This window comes from Dermacentor andersoni, chromosome 9 (genome assembly GCF_023375885.2).
Source record: "Dermacentor andersoni chromosome 9, qqDerAnde1_hic_scaffold, whole genome shotgun sequence".
In the NCBI taxonomy this organism is placed as follows: Eukaryota; Metazoa; Arthropoda; class Arachnida; order Ixodida; family Ixodidae; genus Dermacentor; species Dermacentor andersoni.
In genome coordinates this window covers 56,264,570-56,280,314 of record NC_092822.1, presented here as the reverse complement: position 1 = coordinate 56,280,314, position 15,745 = coordinate 56,264,570, and the positions used below count along the sequence as shown (strand labels likewise).

Here is a 15,745-nt window from a genome sequence, read left to right as displayed (position 1 = left end):
CTCCTGAATAACGAAACAGAAAAAGGAAAACAATTTAGTGCGCTCACGATCGACAGTGATTGAACAAGGATTGTCGCTGTATAGCCAACGTTTTGACATGGAAACTTGCCTTCGTCAGCGCTTGCCAGTATAAAAGCAAAAAATAAGTAAAACAATCTCAGCACTCCTTTAAGCGGGAATTCAGAATTGAGGTTAAGCAGACGACCGCCATTAAGAATAATGATAATTTTCATCGCGCATTTCAGTATATCCCGCATACAAAGCGTACGCACTGCTTGTAGAGTAGGCAGGGTCGCGGTTTCGCGTGTGTGCATTGGCTTTAATTAGTGCCAATATCTCGCGAGAAGCGCGTACTGCACGTTATATGTGTTCGACAATTCAAAGCTATCACACGAGTCTCTATCGAATGGTGCACCACGCTCGGTTCTGGGCGGTAAAAAAACCCGCGGCGTGTTCGCGTGGCGATCTTCAGGGCAGCTGCGGTATGCGCCCGGGCCTGCCTCGGGCTACCAACCATACGAGCGGAACGGCCTTGCGGCAATCCTTGGGCCCGATGTCGAACTCCACGTCGTCAACGGCCCATCCGAGGCGCTTGCCGCTGTAGAGCTTGTAGGCGTGCATCATCTGTAGTTCGAGAAATCGCGTGCGAAAGAGAGAGAAACAGAGAGAGGAGCATTCAGGGGCGATTTAGCGGTAAAGGGCAGAGAAAAGCGTAGGCATCACGCACGTCGCACCTCTTTGAGGTCGTGTATACATGATTTAAACCGCGTTCCGCTCATTTGTAAAGTCTAGTGCAGGAGCTCACTCGATACACGTCCTGCCTCTTCCAGAGGCGAAGTACGACTGACCGGGTCCCGGAGCTTACCACCATTAGTTGCACTGTATACGTACATTGCGCGGGTGCGACAGCACCCTAAAAGCTTCAACAAGCCCAGCAAAAGGCGTGTGCCTGTACTGGCATCGCACAGGTGGCACTGCGTTGCCCGCAAAGAGCGGCGTCAGTAAAATTACATCATTTTCAGATTGCAAGCACTGATATCTTTTTTGCAATTTTTTATTGCCCTTAGATTTAGGATAAAAGGCATAGGCTCTGAATGAAAATTTTCGAAGTCGAGGAAAGTCAAACACGTGAACGCGCGCTGTAAAAAGATAAAACAGTAAGGAAAATGACCCAATCGGGAACGAGTAGGGAGTTCAATCAGGAAAAGACAAATCGGCCAGAGTGGCGAAAAGACGAGGTGCGCTGGCGGAAGAGGCAACCAGCGTCCGAGCGTAAACAAACTCGACCCCATTCCGGAATGGCGGCCCGCCTAGGGACAAACGCATACAACACGCGCAAACAAACTTGGCAAAGAAACATGGTGCGAGAAACTCCACGCCCTGCTGCATCTACTAGTAATTGTAAATAATGCCACCCGGAAAGTAGAAGAGGCGACGAAAGCTTCGCTTTAATGTGCAGATGCGACGCACGCTTTAGAACCTGTTTGAAGCGAAGCTTTCGTCAAGCAACCAAATAATATAACCATGTCTGTTCATCTTCTGCAGACAGCGCGTCTTTCCGGCAAATTAGAGTGGCGGAAAAGCGAGGTGCGCTGGCGGAAGAGGCAGCCAGCGTCCGAGCGTAAGCAAACTCGACCCTATTCCGGAATGGCGGCCCGCCTAGGGACAAACGCATACAACAGGCGCAAAGAAACTTCTCCACCGTAGTGCCTAGGCAGAGTCAGATATTCAAGGAGCAAAGCATGGTGCAAAAGCATCCAGATTTTCTCTCTCGCACCCGCTCTTACTCGCGCCTGCGCAGAAACGTCAAACGCCTCGAGAAACTCCACGCCCTGCTGCACCTACTAGCAATTGTAAAAAATGCCGCCCGGAAAGTAGAAGAGGCGAAGAAAGCTTCGCTTTAATGTGCAGATGCGACGCACGCTTTGGAATCTGTTTGAAGCGAAGCTTTCGTCAAGCGACCAAATAATATAATCATGTCTGTTCATCTTCTGCAAACAGCGCGTCTTTCCGGCAAATTAACATTACTGCGAAATTGAAGGAGTTCTTTACGAACACATTACCAGCCTAAATTGATGGTCCCTCTAAGACAAAGCGTTCCCAAGAAAGCGTGCATCGATTGACTCTGGGCTAACAAAAGAATCGAGTTGATGCTTTCCGAAGCAGGGGGAACACTTTTGTGCTCCTTTTCTGATCATTCTCGGTAGTTTTATTCTAGTTTTAGGAGAGCGGAGACATCTACTGTTAGGGTACGTCTCTGCTATGCTGTGAGAGCCTGTGACTAAGTTCTCTTGGCACTTTGCGATGTAGAAGCGTGTTGAGGTTAGGGCACATTCACGCCTGCGATTGATAGAGGGCACCCAACCAACCGCGTCTGGCGACCGAGTCGCGGTGATTGATGTCCACACGAGCGAGTGCCAACTTTGCCGTCGCCTCACCGAAATGTCTGTCCCCCTATGGTATGCCACCCTCTTTACCCCTCTAATCCTTTCCTTATTCTTCTATCCCCTTTCTTGTCACTTCTCTCTCCCCACAGACATTGAGACGTGTTCCCATTAGGGCTGCAGAAGTATGTGTCTTTTCTTACCTCAACCTCCCCACACACAACCCCTTCTCTCGCGATTGCTTCCGTTGACTTCTGCTCGCACATGGCCACGCAAAATAGTCGTGGGGGTATTCGGACGTCCTAAACCGTCGCCTCCGATTGGTTCAGCAACTTCAGTCACCAAAGCGACCATTTGCGACCAACACTGTCGCGCGGCCTATCAGTCCGCTGGTGTGAGTGCCCCTTTGGAGGGACCCAGATACAGTCGCTCGTTCGTATACCTTTGGGCCGACGGTGGAGTTGTCGTCGAATGTGACCACGTGCGTCTTGTAGCGGCTGCTCGTTTGGAACCAGGACATCTCCCAGCCGGCATTCGTGATAAGCAGCTGATCATAGCAAACCTAAAGGAAGGATACTCAATTATTTCATTATTTGATTAATTAAATATTGAGGCACACTTCCAGAAACTTTTTGGCGTTGCCTATTACGTGTACAAGTAAGCGATGCCATGCACTAATGCATACAGAGTGTAATTAAACGACTCGTTTTCAAAGTCTGATTTAATCCTAGCTGCTGTCTTGTACTGCTGTCTTGTACACTGGAATATCATACGGCATGGGCTGGTATAATGTTCATAATGTTCAAGCATCATGTTGGTTTATGTTGTAGTTATAATTCGTTTTGGGTAATGTTGCTTATCTGCGCGTATCTGCTACCACAAGTTCGCGCTATGCACTGCATCCGCTAGCAATTTTAGAATTTCTCATTCAATGTTCAGAGTTACTTTGCTGAATGGTGCGATGTCGCTGAGCAATGTGGCCCATGTTACCGGCTGTACTTCCAGCTTTTTAGCCTTTGCATTAGCTGATTCGCAATATGTATACAACAATAAATATACAAAATAATATGTAACAAGGATTCCTTTTTATTGACTTGCTTATTGACTACTGGATTTTTCATTCATTCAAAACTTTATTTTTCATATGCAGAGAGTAAATTAAAACAATAGACATTTTGAGATAATCCCATAAACAATTGTAAATGCGTGTTGGCGATCATTGAAAACGTTTATTTGCAAGACGCAATTAGGTTCAGTAGAAGCAAGCTCAGCTATGTAGATACTGAATTAATGGAAAGAGTAGAACTGTCTTGGAAGAGCGTTGGCAATCATCTGAAGACCGTAGTTCGTACCATACTGAAAAACTTTGTTATTCAGGAATCTGTGTAGTACAAGGTGAAGCATACCTCCGCAGCTTTACTATTTTAAAGATTGATTGATTGATTGATTGATTGATTGATTGATTGATTGATTGATTGATTGATTGATTGATTGATTGATTGATTGATTGATTGATTGATTGATTGATTGATTGATTGATTGATTGATTGATTGATCCCGCTGGTAATCTAACTCGCGACCTCAGTACTACAAACAAGTCCTCTCTGTGACTCGGGCCCGGTTAGGGCGACGACGATGACGTTGACCTCCCTGCGCTCTTAAAAAAGTTTGCACCCTTTGGGAGCTTATCTTCTCCCACAACAATAATCGTCGTCTCCCTTGCTTGCATTTCCTTTCTTGAAAACTCAGCGCTCGTTACTTTCCTGGCGAGAATCCTGTGCCACACTGATAACGCGCAAGCCGTTCGTGACGTGCAAGCACCGGGTTCGCAGCGTTAGAGGAAATGCGGGCAAGACAGATGACGATTATTGTCGTAGGACAAGCTAAGCCCCAAAGGGTTATTTTTCTCTTTTTTTTTAGGAGCGTGGCAAATTCCCAAGAGAGAGAAATTTTGTACCGGTGTGCCGCGCCGTTATACGACTAGGCGGATATGACGTCGATCCCAAAATCGCACGTACCGTGATCGGTGCTGCCCCAATGGCATCTTTTCGCTTAAAGTACGCGCAAAAACAGGGTGTCAAACGGAAGCCGTACCGACAACCGCACCAGAACCGCAGTTTTGGACAGAACTGAAACCGATCCGAGCCTAAACTGAAAAAGTTAATAACGGTTACTGGTTCGGCACGAAATGGTTCAAGCGCATTATAAGGCGAGAGCAGGCGAGAATAGTTCGTACGATTCTTCTAATAACTATACTACTTCGATCGGCGCTCCTTAGTAGCCGACTGTTCGGACTGACAAGTTACTTTGTGCGCAAGAATGGGGACAGACGATGGGTATGTGGGGATAACTACGGCCACCTCGGCAGAGACGACTGCACTTCTGAAGCTGGCCATTCCAGTTGTATTTCAGGGAATAAAATTTGCTTCGGGGGCTCCGCGGAAGGAAAATTTCTGCTGACTCTCCCTGTTCGACCGGTAGGTCCACTTGCTACTAAAGCTGGATAAGCTGTATAGATAAACACGGGCGGCGTAAAAGACAATGTCGTCGAAGAGTGCTATTAGGTAACGAGTGCATGCATGACTTATTTTAACCATAACCCTGCGGTCGCTAATGAATGCCGTCACCGAGGCATTCTCTTACGTCCGTGTCGTTTTTTGTTGCGCAATATTACTTCAGTAATAGATTACCAACTTGCCCGGAATGCTGCTCTCATTAGGCACGCAAGAACGCGTTTTTGTTACGTGTCATGACTCAACGCAAGTTACGTGCTTAACCAAGCCGAGTATACAACGCTCTTCGAGTTGTAGAAATTATTCGTGGGACACAATGTGCGTGCTTTTGATTTCTTTGTCCACTCTAAACCAGCGCGAGACTACTCTCCACGTGCAGGTGTACAAGAGCGACGTACGGTTCAGTACAAACCATCCTTATTCATCATTAAGAAGCGTCAATGTCCTCAACTGCTTCTTATAAAAATAGCAAAGTGAGCGAAATGTCAAATGCCGGCTTCTTTCTTCGCTGCAGACTAGAAGCTTGAAGTTGTAATGCATGTAATACGGCGTGAATTCGTGCTGTCTTCGACACCATAGTACATAGTAAAGACGCGAAGCAAGGGCAAAACTCACTGGCTCTGCTGCTGTGAAAGTAATGAAAATGGAAGCTATGCAGCCCTTACGATGATGCAAGGATTGTAATTCATTACCTCTGTGTTTAATATGTACATTAAATGTGCGCCGTGTCTGTGTAATTCATTCGTAAAAAAAATCACCGACGGTTACGGTACTCCTTAACGCGAAATTTGAGTGCAGCTCTACACGTGGTTTCATTTCGCGATATATTGGCTGGCGCGGACAATCTATCTCGGGCGGAAAACCGAGGGAAGTGTGGCATGATTGCCTCGCTAACCTGAAGATCGTGAGAGCCAGCGCGTGGGTGATACGCGGGCGCGATTCACAGCAGCCGCCACCAATAGACCTCCCAGACGAAGCGTGCTATTGTGGCGCCATGTCGTAGCCGTTCTCGCCGCACTGCGCTTTTCGTCTCTCCCTTTCGGCATACCCTCCTCCACTTTCCACCTCATGGTTCCGCTGCACCCACCCCTGCGCTTTCCTCCTCGCGTCTTTCATCCCCCGCTGCGCTCCTCGGTCGCTTTCGTCGTTCGCTGCGCTCGTTCGCTCGGTTACGCCGACGCCGACGCTCGCCGCAGGAAGGGGTGCCGAAGAGCTGCGCTCTAAAGACTTGCGCATGCGCCATAAGGACGAGTAGCTAGTTCTACGCAGCATATCGCCATGAGGCTGGATAACATGGACTGTGACGAACCGGTTGTCGAACCAGTTTGCGAACCATTATAAATTTTTATTTCTCTGAACCGGAACGAAATGTAAGTGCGTTGAACCCTAACCGAATCGGTGTTCTTTTTCAGTTCGACACCTTGCGTGAAAACTTTGAATTATAGTGTGACTGCATGCATATACACAAAGCCTGTAAAATTGCGAACAGGCACTCATATTTGGCTTAGGCCCTAATCTCTGCATCGCTTCCGGCAAGGTTTGATGGCGCCACTTTTAGGAGCGTGGCATGCTATTGATTGGTTAATCAATAGCAATAGCCCTTAATTTGGGTATGGAAAGCACGGGATTTTTGTCCGTTCGTAGTGATGCACTGGCGTACGCGTTTCGCACATCAAATTTTACACCCAGTCTTAATTTTTCATAGCTGAACTGTCACTGCAAATGTTTTATTTGCACAATGGTAGATTTCGCTGGAATTGGCTCTTTGGCAACGCTTCAATCAGCATGGGAACGAGGAACGGTTGGAGCATCGGTTCCGTTCAAACATCTATATAATGAATGTGGATACAACGAATCATCGCATATAACAAAGTAAATATAAAGGGTTCCTCGATATCAGCGTGTAATGAATACATTGCTTATAACGAATATCGGATATACCGAAGGCGCTTTTGTGTCCGACACGACTCTACAAGGAGGTTCGACACTATTGAACGCTGGATGGATATGTACACGCTTCAAGACACGGGTAATTTCGAGCATCATGGCCTATGGCGTGTCAAAACCGCACAGAGAAACGCGTGAGCCGGGTCACGTACTTCACTAAACTGCTTCGGTTCCGTGATGTTGTCACACGGCATGCCCAGGCTCCACGACTGCGGAACGTCGAAGGACAGGGTCCGCGCACTGAATGACAGCAGCACGGTCACGTAGTCCGGCGGCTCGGCCCGCGAAGCCATGACCATGGTCTCGCTCTGCGCGAACCCCACTTGTTAGCGGGCGTTTAGACAATCAAAGGGGTTGGCTGCAGCGTTGACTATGTTCGCCAAACTCATACTCTCGATTCCAATTGTACTCTCTCGCCCTATGCGAAATTCTGTAAGCAGGCTTTGCAACACGTTTCACAGGTCTAAACAAAACGGCCGGGTTCCCGTAACGCTGTCTGTGGCAATGTTAAAGCTAATGGCTTGCGTTTCGAAAGCTTAGAGGCGGCGCGGAACGGACAATGACAGGAATGACGTCACCATACCGCATGTTGACACCTTGATTGCGGTTCTGGCCCCGGGAGGTCCGCTATCTTGGTTTGGTCAGAAGAGGTGTGTCAAGAAGCGAACTTGGAAGTTTTGCATGTCGCCCATAGGCGTTTTATAAACAGCCGACGCCAGAAGGGTCCCGTATAAAGAACGAGTTCGGGTCCGCGTCCACGCCCAGTTCCGCTGACGTAGCTACTGCTTCCACAAAAAATACCTTTCAATTACGACAGGCTGAATGCGTCGGCCGTTCCTAAACCCCTCTGGAAACTAAGCTTTTAACTTGCATGTCGGCACTGGTCATCGCAGAAGGGAGGCTCCTCCGACACAACAGAATACTCACGCCTTCTGACCGTGACACCATCGGCAGGTAGGCCGATGCGCCAATTGGAAGCCATGATTTTGAAAAATGAAGATGGCAGCGCCGAGCGTCATTGCTCAGATCGCCTGTATGTCTTTTTTCCAAAGTGCAGTCGTACAGGTAGGAGAAGGATAAAGATCGGACCCTTGAGGCCCTAACGTATTCGAGCCCTGCTGAAATGACTGCCAAACCATGCATAATACGCATGCATACCGTCTACTGCGCCTTACTTGTACATCGAATCAGGGCACGAATTACATTTGGTAAACTATGGTACAAGAAGCTGACCTCATGTAAAACATAATAACACTTGAGGGTTTTAAGTGGCAGAGCCATAATATCATCATGAAGCACGCAATAGCGATTAATGTAGCGATAACTAGAGTAGCAAAAACGCAAAGTGAAGTGGTGATTGGGTGGTTGAAATTTGTTGAACAGCTTTATATAATATTTGGTATACACATTTAAAAACCTTTTAAGAGACCAAAGTGCAAAGCCAGCAGCCCATTTAGCGCCCTTTCCGTAGTGGGTAAGGAATTGTGAGGTCAGGAGAACGAACAATGTGCGACTATTTCACCGATGTAGACAAGCTGGTCTACATGTAAACTGATCTGCATGATAAGCGCCATTAGTGGGGGCCACCGAGACGATGCATCAGAAGGAAGCAGAAGTTCCGCTTGGACTCGCAGGAAAAGTGAAGAAAAAGAAAGGCGCAGTTTCGTCTGGAAGGCAATGCTGTCGGTTTCGATAGCAAATTAGTAAACAGCTATACGAAGTAACGCTAGTAGTTTTATCGGCCGTATAAACTTGTAAACATTTGCTTACTGACTAAACTCACAAGCTTGGCACAAGCAAACATGAACATATCCCACTTGATGACAGCGCTGCCAAAACTCTGGAGTGAAGACGTCCAGCTTCTTCCCGACTTTGAATGCTGACGCATTCAAAGTCGGGAAGAACCTAGAATATATGAGCCACCATCCAAGACATTGCAAACAAGGATCTTTAAAAGCCAAGCCACACGGCTACGTCGCATTTGAGCTGAAAACAAAGTCTACATAGACAGACTCGATCACCTTAAAAAAAACCTATCAAACAGGAACCACCCAAACAGTGACCTTCAAAAAGCCTACACCACTGCAACCAAACTTGATCGAGCCGGGGTCCTCAAGCCCCGCCCGAGTATCACAAGAACAACAACACCTCTTCTTACTACTAAATTCTAAAACACACTTCCAAACGTGAGTAACATCCTCAGTATATGCTACCCAATTCTCACCAGCAACCAGAAACTTAATAAGACTTTTCCCGACCCGGCTAGAGTAGCCTACAGACGCAACAGTAATTTTAAATATATTCTTGTGCATGCCAAAAACAAAGAACAAAGACGAAGTTGGGAACCGGTCCCTGTGGCCGCCCCAGGTGCTCGACATGCAAACATATTCAATCTACTACTACAGTAAAAAGTACAGCGTCGAATTACGCACACAAGGTAACTTCGGCTTTCACCTGCACATCAAGCAACGTAGTCTACTGTCTAGAATGTGCCACTTGTAGCAAGCAATACATAGGTGAGACTGGACAACAAATTCATACAAGACTCAACGGTCACCGCGCGGACACAAAACACAATTTACCTAAAGCAGTAGCCAGCCACTTTAATGAACATGGTCATATATTTGGCAAATCAAGGCTCTATATACAACAAACAAATTTCCGTTCACCTCGGGAAAAGAAATATACGGAATCATACCTCATACACAAGTTTAATTGTCTACACCCGACGGGAAATAATTTGGCAAGTGGCAACTTAGAATCTTTAAAAGCGGTAACTTAAATCTGAAGTTCTCATACCATCAAGCAAGACACAAAACACATTATGCCACCAGCTAACTTTAATTATTAACCTCACCTATTGCTCCGTTTCGAAAATTTTTCCTGCCTACTACTCAATTTAATATACTCTTTCATGTTTTTACCTTTATATCAACTGTACGACCCCCCTTTTCCCATGTACACCTGCCGCCGCCCACTTCTGCGCACGTCACCCTCCTATTTGTTATCCCGGTTTCGATTCCCCCCTTCTCATTTCTTTTCTTTTTGTCTGTTTTTTTACTATGTTTTTTTTTTTTTTTTAAAACCCTTACCAACAATTTCCGAAGTCTCACACGCCAGTATACCTTCTTCGGCGCCTCAGCCACACAGGGTATCGCCATTTCTCTATACCGCCTACGTTGAGCTACTGGGGCTAACGTCCATTGAACTACCATGCCGCTATACCCCATACATTGCACCCCACTCATTGCCGCCATCTTAACTACTTCAATATTACTCGACGTATTGCTGCTATGTTACTCAAGTCGCGCTTTCAACTCATGGGTGGTTTTTTTCGGGGGGGGGGGGGGGGGGGGTCTTTTGTGTCACTCGCGCACTGACCGCCTGACCGGCTGTTCTAATGCCACAAAAACATGCCGCTAACGACACCTTGGAACACTGTGTATTTGCCACTCACTCTGTGCAGGTCTGAAATGAGCCTCTATGAGGCCAACTTGTGTCACCAGGTATATAGGTGCCATTTGGTGTGTGCCGCTCTTCACTAAAGGTCGTTGACGTCGACTTGTGTAACTAGCTGTTCCATTGGGAACGTGCCACTCCACAATGATGCGAAAGATCCCTCAAATTTAACCGATCCTGAGCATAATCGAGCGCATGCCACAAGGATTCCTCAAGGACAGCAACCCGACGCATTAGCAGGCTGGGCCGCAAATGCATTGGGCATATGCCCCTTTGCAATGAATGCCTTTCACGCCGACGCTGTAACGAGCTGCGGCTTGAATGCATTGGGTATGCGCCGCTCTTCGACGAACCTCACGCCAATTTGTGTCACTCAGTATGTGCCACGTGAGTGTGCGGCAAGCGAGGGAACAAGTCTAAGCGTTCGCAGGCGCACCACGCTTCTTGTCTCTGAGCGAACGCGCGGACTTATCTGCAGTGCCACTAGATGGCGCAGCGTGTCCAGAAAGATGCGCGAGAGAGGAGCCAGGTTGCCGCATGACGCATTTGTCGGCGTTCGCACGCACCGCTGTGACATGCATTTCGGAGGCCATGCGTAGGCTTCGCAGCGGCGGCGCTAAGTGGCGCCGAGTGTTTTTAGGGAAGCGCGAAAGAGGAATCGCTCTACAGTACACGCCTCATACATAACTCGCTTCGACGGTGGCGATGCCTTTTGTCGCTATATTGATTCAATGCTAAACGCAACGCCCTCGACATTCGCCGCCGCCATTTTTTAAAGCGCAGCGCTTAGGCGCCCGCTCTTAGACAACGCCGACCGTCGGCGTTGTCCCTGTAACTCAGCGAACGAACACATCAAATTGTGAAAGCGAACGCGGAGCGCTGCAGAGATGAAAGGCGGCGATAGTGAAGAGAGCACGAGGAGGAAAGCAGAGGAAGAGGGTATGGCAAAAGCGTGAGAAAAAAAACTGTAGTGCCGTGCTTTGCGGTGATGATGGCTACGAGATGGCGCCAGAGTAGCGCGCATTGTCTGTATGGAAACAAAGCGCTGCATGAGCGTAGGTCTGCATCGGATGCTGTAAATCGCGCCCACGCGTCACCCACGCGCCGCTTCTCGCGATCTCCCAATTAGCGCGTCGCGCCGCACCTCGCTCTGTTTGCAACATGTCGCACGAGGCAGATTGTCCGCGCCATGCAATATATCGCGAAATGAAAACACGTATACATTTGCAGCGTCTCGGACTGTCCGGGACTCTCAGAGAGGGATAATCGAAGAGGGCCAGCGATTTCGGCGTCCATGCACAGTTTTAAAAAGAGACTACGCAGGACGAAAGATTTCGTTTTCAAATTTATAATCGCTTCCCAGAGAAAGAACTGCACCCATAGGCAGTTCGAATAGCTAGGTTTTCTATTGTGCTACACAATAGAAGGTCCTTGGAAAACAGCAGACAGCCCTCCAAGGAATTAGAAATGATTCCACTAGGCACAATCCAGTTGTTTGTTTTGTACTGTCGTGCTTTCTATATTGTTGCCACGTACGTGCGTCATGTGCCATGTCTCCCGAGCCTTTGTCAAGCTGGTGATAGCAGCTTTTAGCCCACGAGTCTATCCAGATGTTTCAAGAAAATTAAGTTTTGATTTGATCTCATCTTGTGTACAGAACCAAAAAAACCGGCAAATGGCGTCCCTGTGTCGGAGTCGAACCGGCAGCCGGCAAGGTGAGGAAAAAACGACTGAGCCAATGCAAAGCCGGCCAAGTGTATGACAACCCTACCATTAGGACTGTCCGAGCCAGCTAGCTTTCCTGCGCGTCGTCCGACAATACCTCCTTTATCTCTCTATGAGAGCCGCACGTCGCGGCTCAAAGAGCGAAGGTCTCGTCGTAGCAATGAATAGGTATACAGTGACCAAATCTGCACCTCAGGGGCGGTTGCCTCAGAGTAACAGAAACAAATCTCGAAGGATATACTTTTGTCGGCTGCATGAGCCGGAAATTATAGCGGAGCCGGTAACAAGTCATGTTCACCGTGTTTCTGAGTGCACGGACTTACCATGATGGGCACCTCCACGGCGTCCAACGTGCCCGCTCGCACACTTGTCGTGGGGCCCACCACCATGCAGGGCTTGGCGCCATCCGCCGGAAGGTGCGTTTGAAGCAGCAGCAAGTCGATTGGAAAGGTCCTATACGTAAGAAAGAGGCACCGCCGAAGAATGTCAGGTGATCGCAAAAAAGTCGCAGTTCTATCGCAGACGGTAAAGCATCGATTGCGGAAGCAAATTAGTAGACATCTACACGAAGTAAGGATATTAGTTTTATCAGCCGTATAAACTTGTGAACATTCGCGTTACCAATTAAATTAGCAGACATGGTATCTCGCTCGCACAGCAAACACGGACACATCTCACTCGATGACATAGCACACTCACTGTCAGAACGCTCGAGTGAGAAAGCGAGCGAATGGACCTTCGTGCTGCCTCTCGCTTCAACGCGAACTAAGTGGAGAACACAGCGCACATCATGGAGGAAGGAAACTGAGGAGAGGCCCTACCCCCTCCGCGCGCTAGGAGAAAAGTGTGGAGGAAATGACGTAGTAGGTTCTCTTCTTTTTTACTGATTTTTTATTTCTTTGCCGTGGCGGCCACGCCTTTCGGGCCACGATGGCGGCTTTGTTTTGGTTCTGTGCGCTCACAGATGTTGCTCCGTAGGTTTCGTACCGTGGCGAAGGCGCTGTGCGGGCAGGTTCGCGTTGGTCTCCGTGTTTTCTTGCGCTGCGTTAGCTGGACGGTGCTCTCCCGGATTTTGCTGTGGCCAGGTGGAACACGAGGAACTAAAGTTCGTGAAATGAACGCGCATGCAACGCTGTACGCAATGTACCGCACCACGGCAATGGCAACGGACGAAGGAATATCCGCGGGAAATATTGCCCTTTTTGGCGGAATCATGCTAACATGCTAACGATTGTTTGGTATTGCTGCGGAGCGCGCGCGTCCGAGCACCACGGTTGCGCGCAGCGCGGCGTGGTTTCGCGAGAAATGTAAACAAGAGAGGAGAGCTGGCCCGATAGGCGGAGCAACGCCATGAGCAACGCCAACTTCCGACTTCACTTTAGCTTCACAAAGAGTGACGTCAGGGCCTCTCCTGAGTTTCCTTCCTCCGTGGCGCACATGAAGCTATCAGCAAACGGCGCACTCTGTCCCCATCGCTGATCGCTTCCAAGATAACGCCCACGCGACCGCGCCATACGCAGCCGCCGCCGGAGTAGAACGACCCCCCCCCCCCCCCTTTTCTTCTCCGCTACCCCAGGTGGCTCGCACGCGACGGACGACAGTGCGTTTCCTCCCGACTTTCCTTCATTGCGCGCACAAGATTGAGCCGCCATCGTCCGTTCAGCCTCGCATGCTTTCACTCGCACATACAGCATACGGCGCGCGGCGATGCTGTCATCGCCCTTGGACTTTATACGGAACATCACGGCGATGCCGACGACGACAGCAGAAATGCGCTTGAGGTGTCCATATAATTGATATCGCAATAAAGCTAGCCGTAGCTCTTATTGGTGTCTTGCTGGTTACGACAGTACATCCATTATGTTTCCGATAATTTCCCATCAGGTACTGAGTTCTACAAACGGCGCCAAATGGAATCGGTAGCTGTAGGATAATGTAGGAAACGTAATGCGCGTGTTGTAGGTACGACTAGCAATAATAACACTTGCACCAGGTCTAGGACAATATCTATACCGCGCTTACAACAGTCTCCGAAGCTGTTTGACGCTGTTGTTAAAGGGACACTGTTGGAAAAATTTTGGAAAACTTAACAATAAAGAGATAAATAAGTTGAGCTGTGTTACCAAATTACTCTTCTACAATACCAGAAAATGCAGCTCGTACCGTTACAGGAGGATTGGTAAACTATACACATTACCTAAACTTGTAAAATTTACAGCCGGTTCTATGTTCAACCATATAGCGACAGACAGTCGCCTGGCTAAATCAAAGCCAGGCGACTGACTTGATCGCCACCACCTTACAAAAAAGTAGCTAGAAGTTTACCTGAGTTTTTCATTAGTTCCTGTTGCGTTCAAAATACTTCCTGTAGAAACTAAGTCAAATGTCAGGCGCAATTTTTGCCAATAGAGTAAACTCACATGACGATGCGAAGCAGTTTACTCAGTATCACGAGGTCCGCGGTCGGGTTGGTGTACGAGGTGCGTACGTCCAGCATCATGTACCGCCTCGCGACCTCCTCTCCCGTCAGCTCATTTAGCAAGGCCTGCAGCTCGCGCAGCCGCTGCGTCAGAAAAAAGCACGATGGAGCATTTATCATCCTAGCCGGACGTCCACACTTCTGTCTAGAGCGCTCTGGCTCTGTGCTGCAGAGCAAATAAACCATATACGCTTGTTTGCAAGCTTGAAAAGACATATAAAGTGCGACAGACAGCACCACAAGGACGTCTGAAGCCACAACCACAGAGACTAGACAAATTCGTGTACTGCCCGTCATTCCCATGGTAGCCGAACGAGCGCAGCGCCACGGGTCTCTGTAGCGGTTTATGTAGAAAACTCTATAGATACAAAAGTCATGGCAGGACCCACCTTACGATGAAATGTCAGTGTTATTGCAAATTAACATTGCAACAATGTAGCGACACATCGCATCGTCAGCGCTGAAATGTGTAGGCAGGCTGGTTCCTCTTTCGCGATTCCCATTGCACGCGCTTCGCCATCTAGCTACGCCACCGCGATGTCCGCGCGTGGGGCGGGTTTGATTTCGCTGAGCACTGGAGTTAATCTTACGGGATCTTATTTGTAACTGAATAGTGGCACATACGCAGTGGCGCATACCCAGGTACTCAAGTTGGCGCCAAAGTTGGCACATACCTAGTGACACTTATCCGGTGACCCATGTTGGTCTGACGGTCGGTTTCGAAGCCTTATCCCTCAGCGCAGCAGCCAGTTGCGCTACCCATTAGATCGTAGACTACCCACCCAGAGACCCATGTTGGCGGGAAAACAGACAGACAGACAGACAGACAGACAGACAGACAGACAGACAGACAGACAGACAGACAGACAGACAGACAGACAGACAGACAGACAGACCAGACCAGACACAGACAGACAGACGACAGACAGACAGACAGACAGACAGACAGACAGACAGACAGACAGACAGACAGACAGACAGACAGACAGACAGACAGACAGACAGACAGACAGACAGACAGACAGACAGACAGAGCGTAAAATCACCAACTGATCTTGTGATTCCTTTTCCTGGCAAATCCTGCGCATGTTGACAAACCGAACCGGTTTGCGGATGCCAATAATTTTTTCTCCGAGCCGGTGCTGAACCGGAATGAAATCGGAGCACGTTGAACCCGGACCGGACAAGCAGTTTTTTTTATCGGTTAGACATTTAATATGTCACATGTGCGTGCATAT

General features: G+C 48.5%; 1 protein-coding gene across 1 annotated transcript in view; it reads right to left on the bottom strand.

The window, feature by feature from the left end:
- Positions 1-210: 210 nt before the first annotated feature.
- The window catches only part of LOC126528059 (uncharacterized), a 38,051-nt gene continuing 22,516 nt past the window's right edge, over positions 211-15,745 (bottom strand). Inside the window, exons 6-10 of the mRNA XM_055069290.1 lie at positions 14,449-14,591; positions 12,352-12,481; positions 6,997-7,152; positions 2,827-2,946; positions 211-624 (exon numbers count right to left, since the gene is read on the bottom strand). Of these exons, the coding sequence (XP_054925265.1) occupies positions 469-624; positions 2,827-2,946; positions 6,997-7,152; positions 12,352-12,481; positions 14,449-14,591 (705 nt within the window). The 3' untranslated portion in view covers positions 211-468. The remainder of the gene's footprint in view (positions 625-2,826; positions 2,947-6,996; positions 7,153-12,351; positions 12,482-14,448; positions 14,592-15,745) is intronic.